Raw genomic sequence first — 14,764 nt, forward strand, 5'->3', positions numbered from 1 at the left:
AATAGACCTTCAGCCTAGAAAATCTGACTGCAATGTTTCTCTAGAGAAAATAAAGTGTTCTCGCTACCTAGATGCATGAAACATGCAGCAAACTGAAGATGCAATTCATCTGTGATAAATCTCTAACCAGAGGCTGTTTCCTTTCATGTGGAGTGCCAGTTACAGATACAGTATGCTATTGTCACATCCACAGATCCCAAAGCCACATAAACAACACCCCCTCAAACAACACTCACTCGTGGATGGTGATCTTGGAGGGGATCTCGGTCCAGAGGCGGGCGTAGCGCACAGCCACCACGGCTTCCTGGGGCTCGCGGTCCACGTGCATGTGCAGCATGAGGCGGCAGAAAGAGGCACGCAGGTTGTAGGGCAGGCAGTCGTCAAACATGCAGCGCAGGATCAGTTCCACGGGCAGCTGGCTGGACAACCGGTTGATGGCCAGGTACTGGCGGTCCAGACACATCTTGGCAAAAAGGTTGAGCTGGTATCTGGAGGGTGAATGGGGAAGGGGGAGAGGATATACACGGAAGATAGGTGTCGTAGGTGTGTCATAGAAATATGACGTGAAATGTTTGGTAGTTGAGCTGAAGACACAAGGTGGACTGTTGCCTAACGGACCCGAAACTAAGTTGGACACTCATCATACATCAATAAATTGGCGAACCAATGTTTCGCCACACAGTCCAATAAAGACCCCCAGAACACCTTGCTGCAGCAGCTGTCTAGTACCTGTAGTAGGTGATGATGTCACTGTCCAGCTTGTGGTTGCCCTTGGCGTCCTGGGCCAGGTGGCGGATGGACTTGCCGTGCGGCTCCTTGTGGCTGTCGATCCAGTAGAGCCACACCTCCTCCTCCTCTGTGTCCTCCAGCAGCAAGGACGACTCCAGGGATGTCTCTGTGTTGGGGATTAGCCTGGGTGGGAGGAAAAGGAGGAGAAGGAGAGGGGGAGAAGGAAATGGAAGCATTCATTCTTCACTCTGGAGCTCAACCACACACCCACTACCACACACAAGATCTGCTACTTCTCTTTGCACATCCGCATACACCAGCTTAATGACATTCACCCATGCGGTGCCTTTTTACACAGATATACCAGCTTATGTGATTGTGAACTTCTAGTGTGTAGCACAGCCAGGTCAAACATCAGTCCCCAATCTGAAAATCTGGCCACCAGTGTTAAGTAGATCGCACTATATATATATATATATATATACACACATGTGCGTGAGACTCACTTGGTCTGGATGAGGATGTCAGCATTGGCGGAGTTCAGCATGAATTTACAGATAAGCTCCTGTGTCACTGGAATGGCCGTCTTATTGGACACACACAGGTCTGACAGATAGTCCAGGAACCTGATTGGACAGAGGAGGACAACCAAACGTATTGGACTAAATATGCTCAAAGACGTTGACCCCAGTAGAGTGGCTTACCAATACCTAACAATCATAGGCAACACAAATATACTGTAATATACATAGGTTTTTTGTTTGTGTGGCACATTGTGCTTTATAGCCCCAGTGTGCATATCTATTTGTGGATCAAATGTGTGTGGGGGTGTGTCATATGCATGTTATAATTATGCAATAAAGCCCAAGGGTGCATGGTATACAGCCAATATATCACGGGTAAGGACTGTTCTTAGCAGGACGAAACGCAGAGTGCCTGGATACAGCCCTTAGCTGTGGTATATTGGCCATATACCCCCCAGGTGCCTTATTACTATTATAAACTGGTTACCAACATAATCAGAACAGTACAAATATATATTTTGTCATATTCGTGATATACGGTCTGATATACCACAGCTTTCAGGGATTGAACCATCCAGTTTATAATGTGTGTTAGGTATAGTATTCATTCCTCCTCCCTGCTCTGCTCTGTCCTGACCTGGGCTCTCGATTGCGACGCAGCAGTTTGACGAAGGTCTCAATCTCCTTGGCTGTGATGTGTTTCTCCAGCAGCTTGCGGTTGTTGTGGAGCAGAGCTGTAATTGTGTCCTCCGCCAGGATCTCATAACCGATCTGAGACTGCATGATGGAGAACTTCTTGGCTATGTACTCCTGGAGGGCAGAAGGAGACCAGTTAGTCGAAATGGATACCATTATAGGAATACATCTGGGTTGTGTATATGAACTTGAGATACTTCAACCAGCATACAATGGATCTTCATCATTCCCAAACACGACTGCCTACATATAAGCTTATATTATAAACTGGGTGGTTCGAGCCCTGAATGCTGATTGGCTGACAGTCGTGGTATATCAGACCGTATACCACGGGTATGACAAAATATTTATTTTTGCTGCTCTAATGGTGGTAACCAGTTTACAATAGCAATAAGGCACCTCGGGGGGGTTATGGTATATAGCCAGTATACCACAGCTAAAGGCTGTTCTTAGGCACGACGCATCGCGGAGTGCCTGGACACAGCCCTTAGCTGTGATATATTGGCCATATACCACACCCCCTCCGGCTGATTGCTTAATTATATAACATACAGTTATTGATCATATTGACCAAGATAGAGTCAGGGTTGCGAGTTGGACAAAGCTACAGTGCTACTAGCCTGGTTCTTGCGGTAGTCCTGTTGGGAGTGGCGCAGCACCCGATAGCACAGCTGCAGCATGTACTTAAAGGGAGCGTAGCGCTGGTCCCCCAAGTCCTCCAGCTTCAGCATGGGACCCTCCCCCTGGTCTGTGAATGGAGCCTTCAGAATACCAAAAATCTGGAGAAAGCAGACAGCAGAAGAGATCAGAGACAGACAAAATTACTTGTTCATGATTCTGATTATTTTGTTGTCCGTATCATCCCTAATCACAGTAACTACCACTGCCAGCATCATTACTACTAACAATGCTATGACAATGCTATTAGCACAGCCTTAGGCAGAATTTACTTGAATTATTAATCCCTTCAATTACTGTGATCAGAGGGAGTCTGCTCTCTGCACTCTAATAAGTCACAGTGTAATGTGGAAGGAGACAGTGGAATTCACCTTCTAGCTTGGGTGCCAGTCTGCTTCTGCGTTAGCCAATACGTCTATGAAGTCAAAATAAATCTGCACACTTGTAGCTCAATTTAACAGTGTTTGTAAGATACAAAAAGCTTCTCTGTCATCATTACCCAATATATTTGTTATGACAATGACAGACAGCACAGGAACTGGCCAAAGCAGAATCAGACTCAAGACCAAAGCTAGAGGATACTCCTTTAGGTGATATTCTGGGAGAGTATGTGTATGAGTGAGCTGACCTGGGCTAGAATGTTCTGTTCCCTCATTAGTTTCTGCCTTTCCCTGTTGGGGTTGGAGATGACCACAGACAGCACGTCCTGACCGTTGTTGGGGACCTCGCACACAAAGAAGATCAGGTCCTCCAACAGCTTGGTCACAAACCTAGGAAACACGGGCCCGCAAAAGAACATTAGTTAATTACACAGAACACATTATCTGTCTGAGAGACAGTTATTGCAGACACAGAGATTCCACAGAGAATGAGGAAATAAATACATGCAATAAAAATACTAATTGAAAACAGATTGAATTACATAGTATTGCACCAAATAAACAGTGTAACCCTGTTGGCTGTGTCACTAGGGGACATAATGTAGCTCCGATACGGACTATATCACATTGTATTTTACTCAGGAGCATTTCAATTGCACTGCACTGTCTAACAACGTTACTGGCCGTCAAATCCTTGCTTTCTTTGTCCTGGTTTCCTCCATTTGACTGACTCTTAACTGACTTGCCTAGTTAAATAAAGGTAAAATAAAACATTTGGCTTTACCTCCTCTCGTTCTGAGCAATGTTGCCATACTGCAGCTTCTTCACGGTCGACTCCAGGACCTTGTTGGCATCGTTGGCAAAGTCCAGGTCTCGGACCTCAAACAGAGGTACAGAGACAATAGCAAATGCCTCCTTGTCCTCCTTCGTAGGGCACGTGCCAATCTGTGGGTAGGGGGAATTCAGTATGAAATTAACGACTCATGTACTGTAGGCTTATAGACTCAACAACAATCCCTCCAAACACCAGAATCAAACCTATGTCTAATAGTAACTTACAATGTTGAAAAGTTTTGGGGGAAAAGGTTGACTACATTGTGATAAGCACAATATCATAAGTGGAACTTAAACAGCAGGGGTGTAGTATTGGACCTTGAGCATGACGGGGCGCTCCTCCTCAGCGTCGATGGGGAAGTTGGTGCTGCTCACCCAGGTGTTGGTACATAGGTGTCTCAGCCGTACGTATGAGTTCCTGAGGGAAGGCACAGTGTGTTTGCAGTGTGTTTTGAGTAGTGCTGAGCGATTAACTGAAATTTCATAGGGTCAATTACTTGAATTCAATTTAGTTTTTTTTTTGTGAGCTCAATGCTCCTTGTCTCTAGAGAGAAATACTATCAAGCATGAGAAACATCAAATCAAGAACGAACTGTGGGACGTTGTACGGAGTTGTAGTTTTCAATAGGAAAATATTCAACCTAGTTCTAACCCACCTCTCTTTGCACTAGTTGAGTGTGTATATTGTTTCTTAGGATGTTTTTGAGATCTCTTCCAAGAGTCCTTTAAAATGTATACAGTGTTTTAGATCTTTTTAAATGTGTTTTAGGGGCCATTGTCTGACCTGGGCACCAGACAGTCAGCCATCTGCAGCGTGGTGGCGTCCAGCTCAAACAGAGAAGCGATGTCGTTGCCATGGGGCACAGACACCAGGGTGCAGGCTATCTTCTCTGCAGCCTGACGCTTCCTCTTGGAGTACGCTGTATCTGTCTCCGTCTGCAGACACACAGCAGACACACAAAGATGGATACCAAAGTTCTTGCACCTAAAGCATTCTCAACGCTAATATCAATAAACCTGTGCCACAGATTCAAAGCGCTGTAAAAAAAAAAAAAAAAGATCTAAGAAATTGTCAGCTTACATTATTACAATGAGATAGTGGATGAGGTTTGGATTGCACTGTGTGGATGCTGCAGACAGATAACAGGCCAGTCCTGGGAGGGTTAACCGCTGTGCTCTATGCATGTCAATGGGAAAGAGCTCCTCTGAGCCACCCCTGTGCCTTATCACCTCCTCTCCTCTGGGTGACTCACACCATCCAGCAGTACATAACAGCAGAGCAGACAGCACGTCTGTCTCCCCTCCTCTATCTCGCTCTCTCAAAGAGCACCCCCACACTCAGACGTTATATAAGGGGCCCACTGAGTGTCTGAGACGAGTTGGTGTTCTTGTGTGAGCGGAGGCAGAATACCAATGCAGAAGGTCGGCAAGGGGAGGAAAGACTGTATTGAAATAGAGTTTGTACATTGTCTACATTGTGTACAGGGGTTGGAAAAGAACAGAAAAACGGAAAATAACATTTAAGGAACCGAAATGGAACCTGGAATTAAAGTGATCCATACTATACCAGAACAGGACAGTTATTTTAAAAGTGTGGGTATCGGTTAATAACGTTCCAGGCATTATTTTCTAGTCCCACAAAAACAACAAAGCGCTTATGCAAAGTCCTCACTCTGTCACTCAGAAACATATTCCAGTGTCTGCCTGCAAGTTAAAGATCTTTGCCAGTGTGTGAGCGCATGTTTAGGCAACCTGCCCCTCCCCTGGTGAAGTCCTTTAATGAGCAAAAAAAAGGTTAAAAAAGGAATGATATAATCCAATACTTTTTTTTCTGCTTGGAACTGTAGAACGGAACAAAAAAACGGGGGTTCTGTTCAGAACGAAACGATTGGAAAATAATTTTGATTCCAACCCCTGGTTGTGTATGTTGTGAGTATGTGTGCGCGTGCATGTGAGAGAGAGAGAGAAAGATAAAGAGAGAGAGGAAAGAAGGGAAGAAAGAGTTTGCATGTGAGCGGATGAGTCTGTTCTTGCTAGTGAGTGTAAGAGAGGAAAAGGTATTGCGTAATAGGAGTTTGAGTGTGGTGGTGTGAGAGAACAGAGGGCCCAGCAGGAGGCCCGGGGTTTGACAGGTACACACTCCCTCTATGAATGCATAGAAACACACCCACAAAGTTGCTCTCTTAGCAGAAACACAGCGGATGCACAGTTCCCTAAGCTTTTGATCTACCCTTTGCGCAGTACTGTTAGTAAACTCTCATCTAAGAGACCGTGGTCATGCATTGTTAAACACCACACACACCAGAATACTCATAGATATTTCCACTGATTTCAACCACGTGGTATGAGGCCCAGACTAAAACCAGTGTTTCACTAACCTGATTCACCTCTGCTTTAGATGCCACACTTTCATCACGGAAATCAGGGTTAATCTATAGAAAGACAAGTCAGTCTGTCAGTCAAATCACTTTCTTCATCAACAGTAACATTTTCCTCACAGCCAACTATTCAGACCCCACACTCTTCCCAATATTGTCTGAGAAACTATTCTAGATGAACCGTTTGTTGATTGTGATTAAGTTGACAGATTTGATTCACTTTATTATCTCCTTTGGGAAATTCTCCTTGCAGTGCTGCACCTGTACAGCACAATGAAGGAGATTAGAGAGAGAGGGCCATAATGGTGATGGGTCGCTTGCGAACAAAGCTCTTTTTGAACAGATCTTTTTTATGAACTTAGGGAACCGAATCGCATCTGTGAAAGAGCTGTTCATTTCGCTCCTTGATTGGCATCCTGCTTTTGAGCTCAACGATTATAGACAAATGATAAAAACATTCTCTGAAAATGTTTTGCAGTGATTTCGCAGTAATCTAATTTCATCAGGTAAAATGTATTTGAACTCACATTTCACATTCTGACATAATGGTAGGAAATGTGAAATGTATCCGGTTTTTTCCTAAGCACTACTGAACAATGAGCCGTTTAGGAACCAAATGAATGGCTCATTTTAGGTGAACGTAGCCAAACTATCCGGTTCACCATAAAGACTCGGAACACCCATCACTAGGCCATAAAAATGGGAACACTGCCATCTGTAGCACTTCTGTAACATCAACATCTGCTCACTTCAAGCCTGATCGTAGATGTATAATACACAAAAACAGTCTGTAGCTAGAGGCCTAGCCAAATCCCAACTCCTAGGACTATAGTTTTCATGCCATACATGAGTAATCAGTAGGGTTAACTAAAGCACACAGTATTCAAAGAATCTCAGAGCTGATATAGGATCAGTGTTTACTTTTAGATCATAATTAATAGAATTATGTGGACAGGGAAGACCTGATTCTAGACCAGCACCCTTACAGCCTGACCACAGAGAGAGGACTGACATAAGAGACAGTACAGAGAGAGTAGTCTACACAGAAAGCTGCATTGTGGTCTGTTGGCATTTCTCTCCGTTTTATGTAAAGTAGGGATTAACCAACAGTGACAGGATGTTAACCGGAGTGGAAAACACCCACACATTGGCAATCAGTCAAGTCAGAAAACACTCAAACATGAGTTGGTAGCATTGGTAATTGCACATTTTAGTAAAAAATGTTCCATCATGTGATAAGATAAGTATTATCTTACATGGAATGTATTATATTGTGGGTTTTTGGAAATGTAAAAAGCTATGAAAGTGAACAACATCCTGTATTACTGTACAAGATTAGTCATTCATGGATAGAGTATTTAAATGAACGGTATTCAAATTGAGCAGCAGAGTCAAAACACAATGAAAAGACAACCGATAACCACGACAACTGTTTGACACACAGTCAAAGAGAGAGAAGAGGGGAGAAGGTAACAGCCTACCTCTGCAGCCAGGTAGTTTCCAGTGGCCAGGTGTTTGAAGCGAAACAGGCTGTTCCATTGGCCGGCACCCCCTCTGCAGGGGTCGTAGTGCACAACCTGACAGAGAGAAACACATTTAAAAACACGCTGATCAACGAAGAAAGAGTTCTCAACATCACTCAGCTCCATTAATAACATCATAGTATGAGGTAATGTATTTGTTTACGAGGAAGATACTTGTTTAATCTCCCTCTGGGGAATTTCCTAATCAAAACAGGTTTTTCCACTAGTTCTACAAAATCATGAGCTAAAATCTGAGCAGAAAAAGTGCTTCTAGCTCCGTCCCAATTCTTAGTTCTAAGTATACACTTGTTCACTTGACTTTGTTCAAATTAAAGGCAAAGGACTGGTGTAAGAAATATGGTGGAAACTAACCCACACCAATACATGTGTGGGGAGGAGTGCACGGGTGAACACTGGGGGAACTGGGACGGAACCATATCAGTAGGCAAATAGTGCAGTAGGTACCTCTATTTCCCAGAGTGCTTTGGAGCTGGTGGCAGAGGTGGCAGACTGTCTCAGGGTGGTCCTGAGGAAGATGTGCTGCTGATTCCTGTATTCGTCACATGTCAAGAACTTCTCTTGTTCAGCGTGGAACAGACGCACCACATCACCCTGAGAGACAACATGGTTTAGCTATTTGGGCTAAGAAACTAAATAAATACTTTAAAGTGACACTTGATTTGAGTTATCAACTGAGCATAAATTCATATAACTTAATTATTAGAATCATGATGCCATAATAACTATTTGTGAAGCATTAAAAAAAAATTGTACTTTAAAAATGTGGATGTGACAGCATTAATTCTTTCACCTAAGACGGAGAGCCCCCCCATCAACAACATTTCCATACAACCCTCTGTCTGCACTGAAGGACATTAGGCGGACAGCATGTAGAAGAGGTAAGATAAAAACACTGACTCCTTTGAGGACGTCCTCTCTGTAGTCACTGAACTTCATGAACAGAGTGACCTTCCAGCTGGTGTTGCAGTTCACAGCGTTCACCTACAGAAAAACCAAGGAGAGGAGCAGAGAAGACCAACAGACTGTCATGACTATACCTGAATTATACACGTCTTTTCAGAGCCTAAGATGGTTAACCATTCCTGCAACAATGTCAGTTCTGCAACCATGAAGGGACTATTTTTATGGACAGCGATAGTCGAAAGGTAGACCGATAGAGAAAGCCAGGTCAGAGGTGGCATTTGTAACCCCATCGCCAGGGGGTATGTATGGACTGTAGTCTGTCGCACTACCACTAGACAAGATTCTCAAGGATCTGAATACCTACTGCAACCTGGTAGGTTTCCAAACGCATGTTATGATATGGGTGCGTTAGCAAGTCGTTATGGTTAAAGGTTAGGATAAGGTTAGGCTATGGCATGCTAGCGAGTGGTTAGGGTAAGTTTACAGTAGGTTCAGGCATACTAGCAAGTAGGTAAGGTAAGGGTTAGGATAAGGATAGAAAATAAAGACATGCCTAAACAAAACCATGCCTGGATTCGAACCACTGCCACTCGCATCTCATGCGCTTAAAAAGACAAACGTGCTGACCAGCAGCTCTTTGGGAGTCTTCAAAAATGCGACAATGGGGCCTTCCGAGTGGCACAGTGGTCTAAGGCACTGCAGTGCAATGCTAGCTGTGCCACTAGAGATTCTGGGTTCGAGTCCAGGCTCTGTCACAGTCGGCCGCAACCGGGAGACCAATGGGTTAGGGTCCGGGTTAGGGGAGGGTTTGGCCGGCAGGGATGTCCTTGTCCCATCGCGCACTAGCAACTCCTATGGTGGGCCAGGCACAGTGCACGCTGACACGGTCGCCAGGTGTTCGGTGGTTCCTCCGACACATTGGTGCGGCTGGCTTCTGGCTTAAGTGGGCATTGTGTCAAGAAGCAGTGTGGCTTGGTTGGGTTTCGGAGGATGCACGGCTCGCGACCTTCGCCTCTCCCAAGTCCGCACGGGAGTTGCAGCGATGAGACAAGACTATCAATTGGATACCACGAAATTGGGGAGGAAGGGATAAAAATATTCACAATTAAAAATAAAATGCAGGAATTGTTGGAGATAGGAGGCTGGGACAGACAACATGGCCATCATTCTCCTGCACTAGTTTTCCATGCGGTTTTCCATTTTTATATCGTAAGTGCTATACTGTAGCTCCAATCAAATTGTTTCATGGATCTTACCTCCTTGCAGCCAGGGTTGTCTAGCAGCTCAATGTTGCTGGCGTGGAGAGGCTGCCCTGCGTTCACGGGCATCAGGACCACTTTGTCTCCCACCACCACCTAGGGACCAACCACAGCAGGTCAGGCACTAGCACACACATGATTACAAGTAGAGTGAGAGTAGAAAAGAAATACAAATGAGGCAGATGCCTATGGGACCTATCACAGGACAATGGGACAGAGGTATGAGACACTTCAAACAGCAAAGGTCCACAGTCACAACTTGTCCCATGCAAAGGGCAACTATCCATCTAGAGATAAGCATTCCCCAGAACAATGCAAATAGAGTGAGTGGGCTTATTATGTGTATCATTTTCAATAGTAGATGATCACAAAACATGGTCAAATTAAGGAAGTGAAGCATGTCGAGGGTTTATAGTGTATAGACATTCATTCACTCATACAGCCATGTGTGTGGTAGTGTGAAACGTTGAATGCAGTGTACTGTCCTGTGTGCACCAAAGTCTCAAATATCTCCATTCAAACTGTACTCTACATTCAAAACACATATCTCAATAAACAGAATGTAAATTGACAAAAATGGACAGGAGAAGAATTGTACTTAAAGGCACCCATTCCAATAATGACGTAGAATTTATCTACACTTCACATACAAAAGTATGTTGACACCCCTTCAAATTTGTGGATTCGGCTATTTCAACCACACCCGTTGCTGACAGCTGTATACAAATTTAGCACAGCCATCCAATGTCAATAGACAAACATTGGCAGTAGAATGGTCTTATTGAAGAGCTCAAACAAGTCAGTTCATCACATTTCTGCCCTGCTAGAGCTGCCCCGGTTAAATGTAAGTGCTGTTGTTGTGAAGTGGAAACGTCTAGGAGCAAAAACGGCTCGGCCTAAAAGTTGTAGGCCACACAAGCTTACAGAACGGGACCACCCAGTGATGAAGCACACAGCGCATAAAAATGGCCTGCCCTTGGTTGCAACACTCACTACCGAGTTCCAAACCACCTCTTGAAGCAACGTCAGCATAATAACTGCTACTCTGGAGCTTAATAAAATGGGTTTCCATGGCCGAGCATCCGCACACATGCGCAACAGCTGGAGTGGTGTAAAGCTTGATGCCATTGGACTCTGGAGCAGTGGAAACGCATTGTCTGGAGCGATGAATCATGTTTCACCATCTGCCAGACAAATCAATGTTTGGAGGATGCCAGGAGAACACTACCTGCCCAAATACATAGTGTCAACTGTCAAGTTTGGTGGAGGGAGAATAATGGTCTGGGGCTGTTTTTTGTTGTTGTTTTTTTTTTACCCCCAATTTCGTGGTATCCAATTGTTAGGAGTTACTATCTTGTCTCATCGCTTCAACTCCCGTACAGGCTCGGGAGAGACGAAGGTTGATACACAACCCAACCAAGCCGCACTGCTTCTTAACACAGTGCGCATCCAACCTGGAAGCAGGCCGCACCAATGTGCCGGAGGAAACACCGTGCACCTGGCGGCCTGGTTAGCGTGCACTGCGCCCGGCCCGCCACAGGAGTCGCTAGTGCGCGATGAGACAAGGATATCCCTACCGGCCAAACCCTCCCTAACCCGGACGACGCTCGGCCAATTGTGCGTCGCCCCACGGACTTCCCGGTCGCGGCCGGCTGCAACAGAGCCTGGGCGCGAACCCAGAGTCTCTGGTGGCACAGCTAGCGCTGCGATGCAGCTGCGCCACCCGGGAGGCCCTGGGGCTGTTTTTCATGGTTCGGACTAGGCCCATTAGTTCCAGTGATCTTAACATTAAAGCATACAATGACATTCTAGATGATTCTGTTCCTCCAACTTTTACTTTTCCTCTCAACCCCTATTCATTGGGATGAATTGGAACGCCGACTGTGAGCCAGGCCTAATCACCCAACATCCGTGCCTGACCTCACTAATGCTCTTGTGGCTGAATGGAAGCAAGTCCCTGCAGCAATGTTCCAACAACTAGTTGAAAGTCTTCCAGAAGAGTGGAGGCTGTTATAGCAGAAAAGGGGGGGACCAACTCCATATTAACGCCCATGAATTTGGAATGAGATGTTCTACGAGCAGGTGTCCACATACTTTTAGTCATGTAGTGTATCAATCTATCTATAGCATTGCTGTAATCTAAAACTTCCAGATAATGTTAGTCAATAACAGTTAAAGGGCAACTCCACCACTTTTCAACCTAATTTTCATTATCTCCAGCACAATAAGAGTGTCATGGAAAACTGCACATTTCTATGTTTTGTAGAAAAAAATTAAAAAGTTAAAAGTTAAAATACACTATGATATTCCCGGTGACGTGGGGAACAAGAAAATCCCCTCCCTTGGGCTAGAAACCCGTTGCAGGTTTAGAAAAATCACTCTGTGAAAACATCTTTTTAACCACAGATCATAGAAAAATGCCGTTTTCACATATGTAGACACTGGTTTGGTACCGGAGATTATGGATATGAGGTGGAAAAGTGATGTAATGGCCCTTTAAGGGGAAAAAAATGGCAAATTGTAGAAGACTAGTGGAAATGCACTCACATACTTATGTTTTTCAATGCTCAATGACTACATGCAAGGCTAGTGCTAACATGCTTTCACAGCAAGTCTCATGGCCTAACACACACACCATGCACTACAAACAAGAAGAATACCTTCCACCATAGGATGCTAAAGCAAAAGGAAAGGAGAAAACCAATCAAGTTATTTCAGAAGGATTAGACATTACTTGAACATAATACCAATCTAAATCAAATAGGAAATGTTCTATACTAAGACTGCCCCTAAAAACTTTAAATAATTATGGACAATACTGAGGTTCATCATGAGGTTTGGTTTACCATGACATCTATGGTAAATAGGGCTAAGAGTTTTCATCGCCGGGTCACATGTTCGGGAAAAACTCCTGGCCCTATTTACAGGGTACATTCAAAGCACTGGCCTGTAGCGAGTCAGGTCAGGGCCCCTTTTCATAAAGCAGCTCAGTAAAAGTGCTGATCTAGGATCAGTTTTGCCTTTCAAATAATAATTAATAGGATTATATAGATAGGGGGGCCTTGAACCAAGATCAGCACTAAAAAGGGGTACCTACGTTATCCCCCTCGCTGCGGAGTTTCCAGAAGGGCTGGATGTAGAACCAGGAGCCCTCATTGCCAGCTGGGTCCAGAGACACACGCATGGCGTTCTTCTCCAGCAGCGCTGGCAGACGCTTGTTCACCGTCAAGTACTTGTTACTCTTTATATGCAGAAGCTGAGGGGAAAATAAAGGGGGCCGATTCACAAGGACACATCTTACACAAGATCCATGGTTCGAATCCCACCCCAACACCTAACTCCAATCTTAACCAATCACATGTCTTTATTGCTAGGAAACAGTTACCGAAAGAAATTGGTACTCTTTTTTTTTTATTAAAGTAAGATGTAGGGCAAGTTCATCATTTCATTCCATCAATTCAAAATCATTCAAAAAGTTTCCCATTTCAAGACAAGTAATTTAAATATTGGCTTTAGCATGAAAGAAGCACACAGATTAAAACATGAAAAAAGCTGTATCTTTTAACAGCAAAAGACTGGACCTGACCAAAACACTTATTTTAATACGGCTGTTTAAACCACAGAGGCCACAAACCTTGGGAAACCACACAGAATGAACCTGCACTAAATTGAATATTGAAAATTATACAAGCTTAAATTACTCTGTGCCATTCATCATTTAAGCTGACAAATTGCCTCAATGGCAATGTGAGGCACTAGAGGCCAGACTACAAACAGAAAGGCAGCCTTGGTGACCAAGTGAAAACAAACACAAGGTTCCTGGCACAACGCAAACAGAGATATTGCCTCAGATAAGAGGGAGTTGTCTGTCGTTGGCTTTTACCTGGATGACGTTACTGTACTTTACCACCTCTCCCAGCAGCTTCTTATTCTCCGTCTCATTCTGCTTCTGTTCCAGTTCTGCTGCATGCTGGGACATGAACAAAAACATGTTTGGGACTGATTACATTGCAGTCATATTGTGCAGTCCCTGATCTAAACACCTTGCATTTCAAATGACTACTTATGTGATCAAGATAAGTGATTGTGTGCCTCGGCTTGCTCAAACTGATCTTGGTTGACTTTTAAAAAAAGGGGGGCAATCAGCAGTTTCTACATCCATTTTTGGGTGTACCCATTGAATCTTAACTTACAAATGCCTCAATGCTATAGTTTAACTGACGTACCCAATCAGAACCCAAAACATAAGTTTGTTGTACAATGTAAACAAGCACTGTACAGCCTCAAAACATTGTTAAAATGATCATTTTGATATCATGTAGGATCAGTCCTTGCATCCATAGCTCGGTCTATGAATTTGAGAGTGGTTACACATCTTCAGCCCCATCCCTCAGCTTTTTACCCAAACAGTGGCTGGAAGAACGCCTTGATATTGTTTCAATTGCTCATTGGCCCTTTAAAGCAGTGCTCTTCAGTCCAGGTCCTGGTGACCTACAGGGCGTGCAGACTGTTGTTCCAGCCCAGCTCTAATACTTGATTTGACTAATTCACTATAGTAATGATTAAGCCCTTGATTCGGTGAATCGGTTGTGTTAGTGCCAGGATGGATCAAAATCCTGCACACTCTGTGGTTGCCTTGCCCAGGACTGTGAATGAAGAAGACTAGGACTTGCAGACAGTTTATACCTGTAACTTCTTGAATAGGTCTTCTTCTGTGTTGTTGTTGCCTTGTTTGCCCTGTTTGGCCTTCCAGAACTGCTTCTGAGCTGAGTATCTGTTCATCGGACACACCTTGAACAGGCAGTCTGGAGAGAGACACAAGATATGGAGAGGAAGAAA

The 14,764-nt window shown here is 44.3% G+C and overlaps 1 protein-coding gene across 4 annotated transcripts in view; it reads right to left on the bottom strand.

The window, feature by feature from the left end:
* Positions 1 to 14,764, bottom strand: part of LOC112218717 (inositol 1,4,5-trisphosphate receptor type 2) — a 150,275-nt gene that overhangs the window by 112,941 nt on the left and 22,570 nt on the right. For all 4 annotated transcript variants that reach the window (XM_042301635.1, XM_042301634.1, XM_042301637.1 and 1 more), the window contains exons 3-19: positions 14,612 to 14,730; positions 13,809 to 13,895; positions 13,023 to 13,181; positions 9,923 to 10,021; positions 8,661 to 8,744; positions 8,208 to 8,354; positions 7,701 to 7,796; positions 6,220 to 6,273; positions 4,626 to 4,777; positions 4,160 to 4,259; positions 3,792 to 3,952; positions 3,256 to 3,397; positions 2,570 to 2,728; positions 1,891 to 2,063; positions 1,236 to 1,355; positions 730 to 912; positions 237 to 488 (exon numbers count right to left, since the gene is read on the bottom strand). In XM_042301635.1, the coding sequence (XP_042157569.1) occupies positions 237 to 488; positions 730 to 912; positions 1,236 to 1,355; positions 1,891 to 2,063; positions 2,570 to 2,728; positions 3,256 to 3,397; positions 3,792 to 3,952; positions 4,160 to 4,259; positions 4,626 to 4,777; positions 6,220 to 6,273; positions 7,701 to 7,796; positions 8,208 to 8,354; positions 8,661 to 8,744; positions 9,923 to 10,021; positions 13,023 to 13,181; positions 13,809 to 13,895; positions 14,612 to 14,730 (2,287 nt within the window). The remainder of the gene's footprint in view (positions 1 to 236; positions 489 to 729; positions 913 to 1,235; positions 1,356 to 1,890; positions 2,064 to 2,569; positions 2,729 to 3,255; positions 3,398 to 3,791; positions 3,953 to 4,159; positions 4,260 to 4,625; positions 4,778 to 6,219; positions 6,274 to 7,700; positions 7,797 to 8,207; positions 8,355 to 8,660; positions 8,745 to 9,922; positions 10,022 to 13,022; positions 13,182 to 13,808; positions 13,896 to 14,611; positions 14,731 to 14,764) is intronic.

The sequence above is a fragment of the Oncorhynchus tshawytscha genome, linkage group LG19 (genome assembly GCF_018296145.1).
Source record: "Oncorhynchus tshawytscha isolate Ot180627B linkage group LG19, Otsh_v2.0, whole genome shotgun sequence".
NCBI classification, from domain to species: domain Eukaryota; kingdom Metazoa; phylum Chordata; class Actinopteri; order Salmoniformes; family Salmonidae; genus Oncorhynchus; species Oncorhynchus tshawytscha.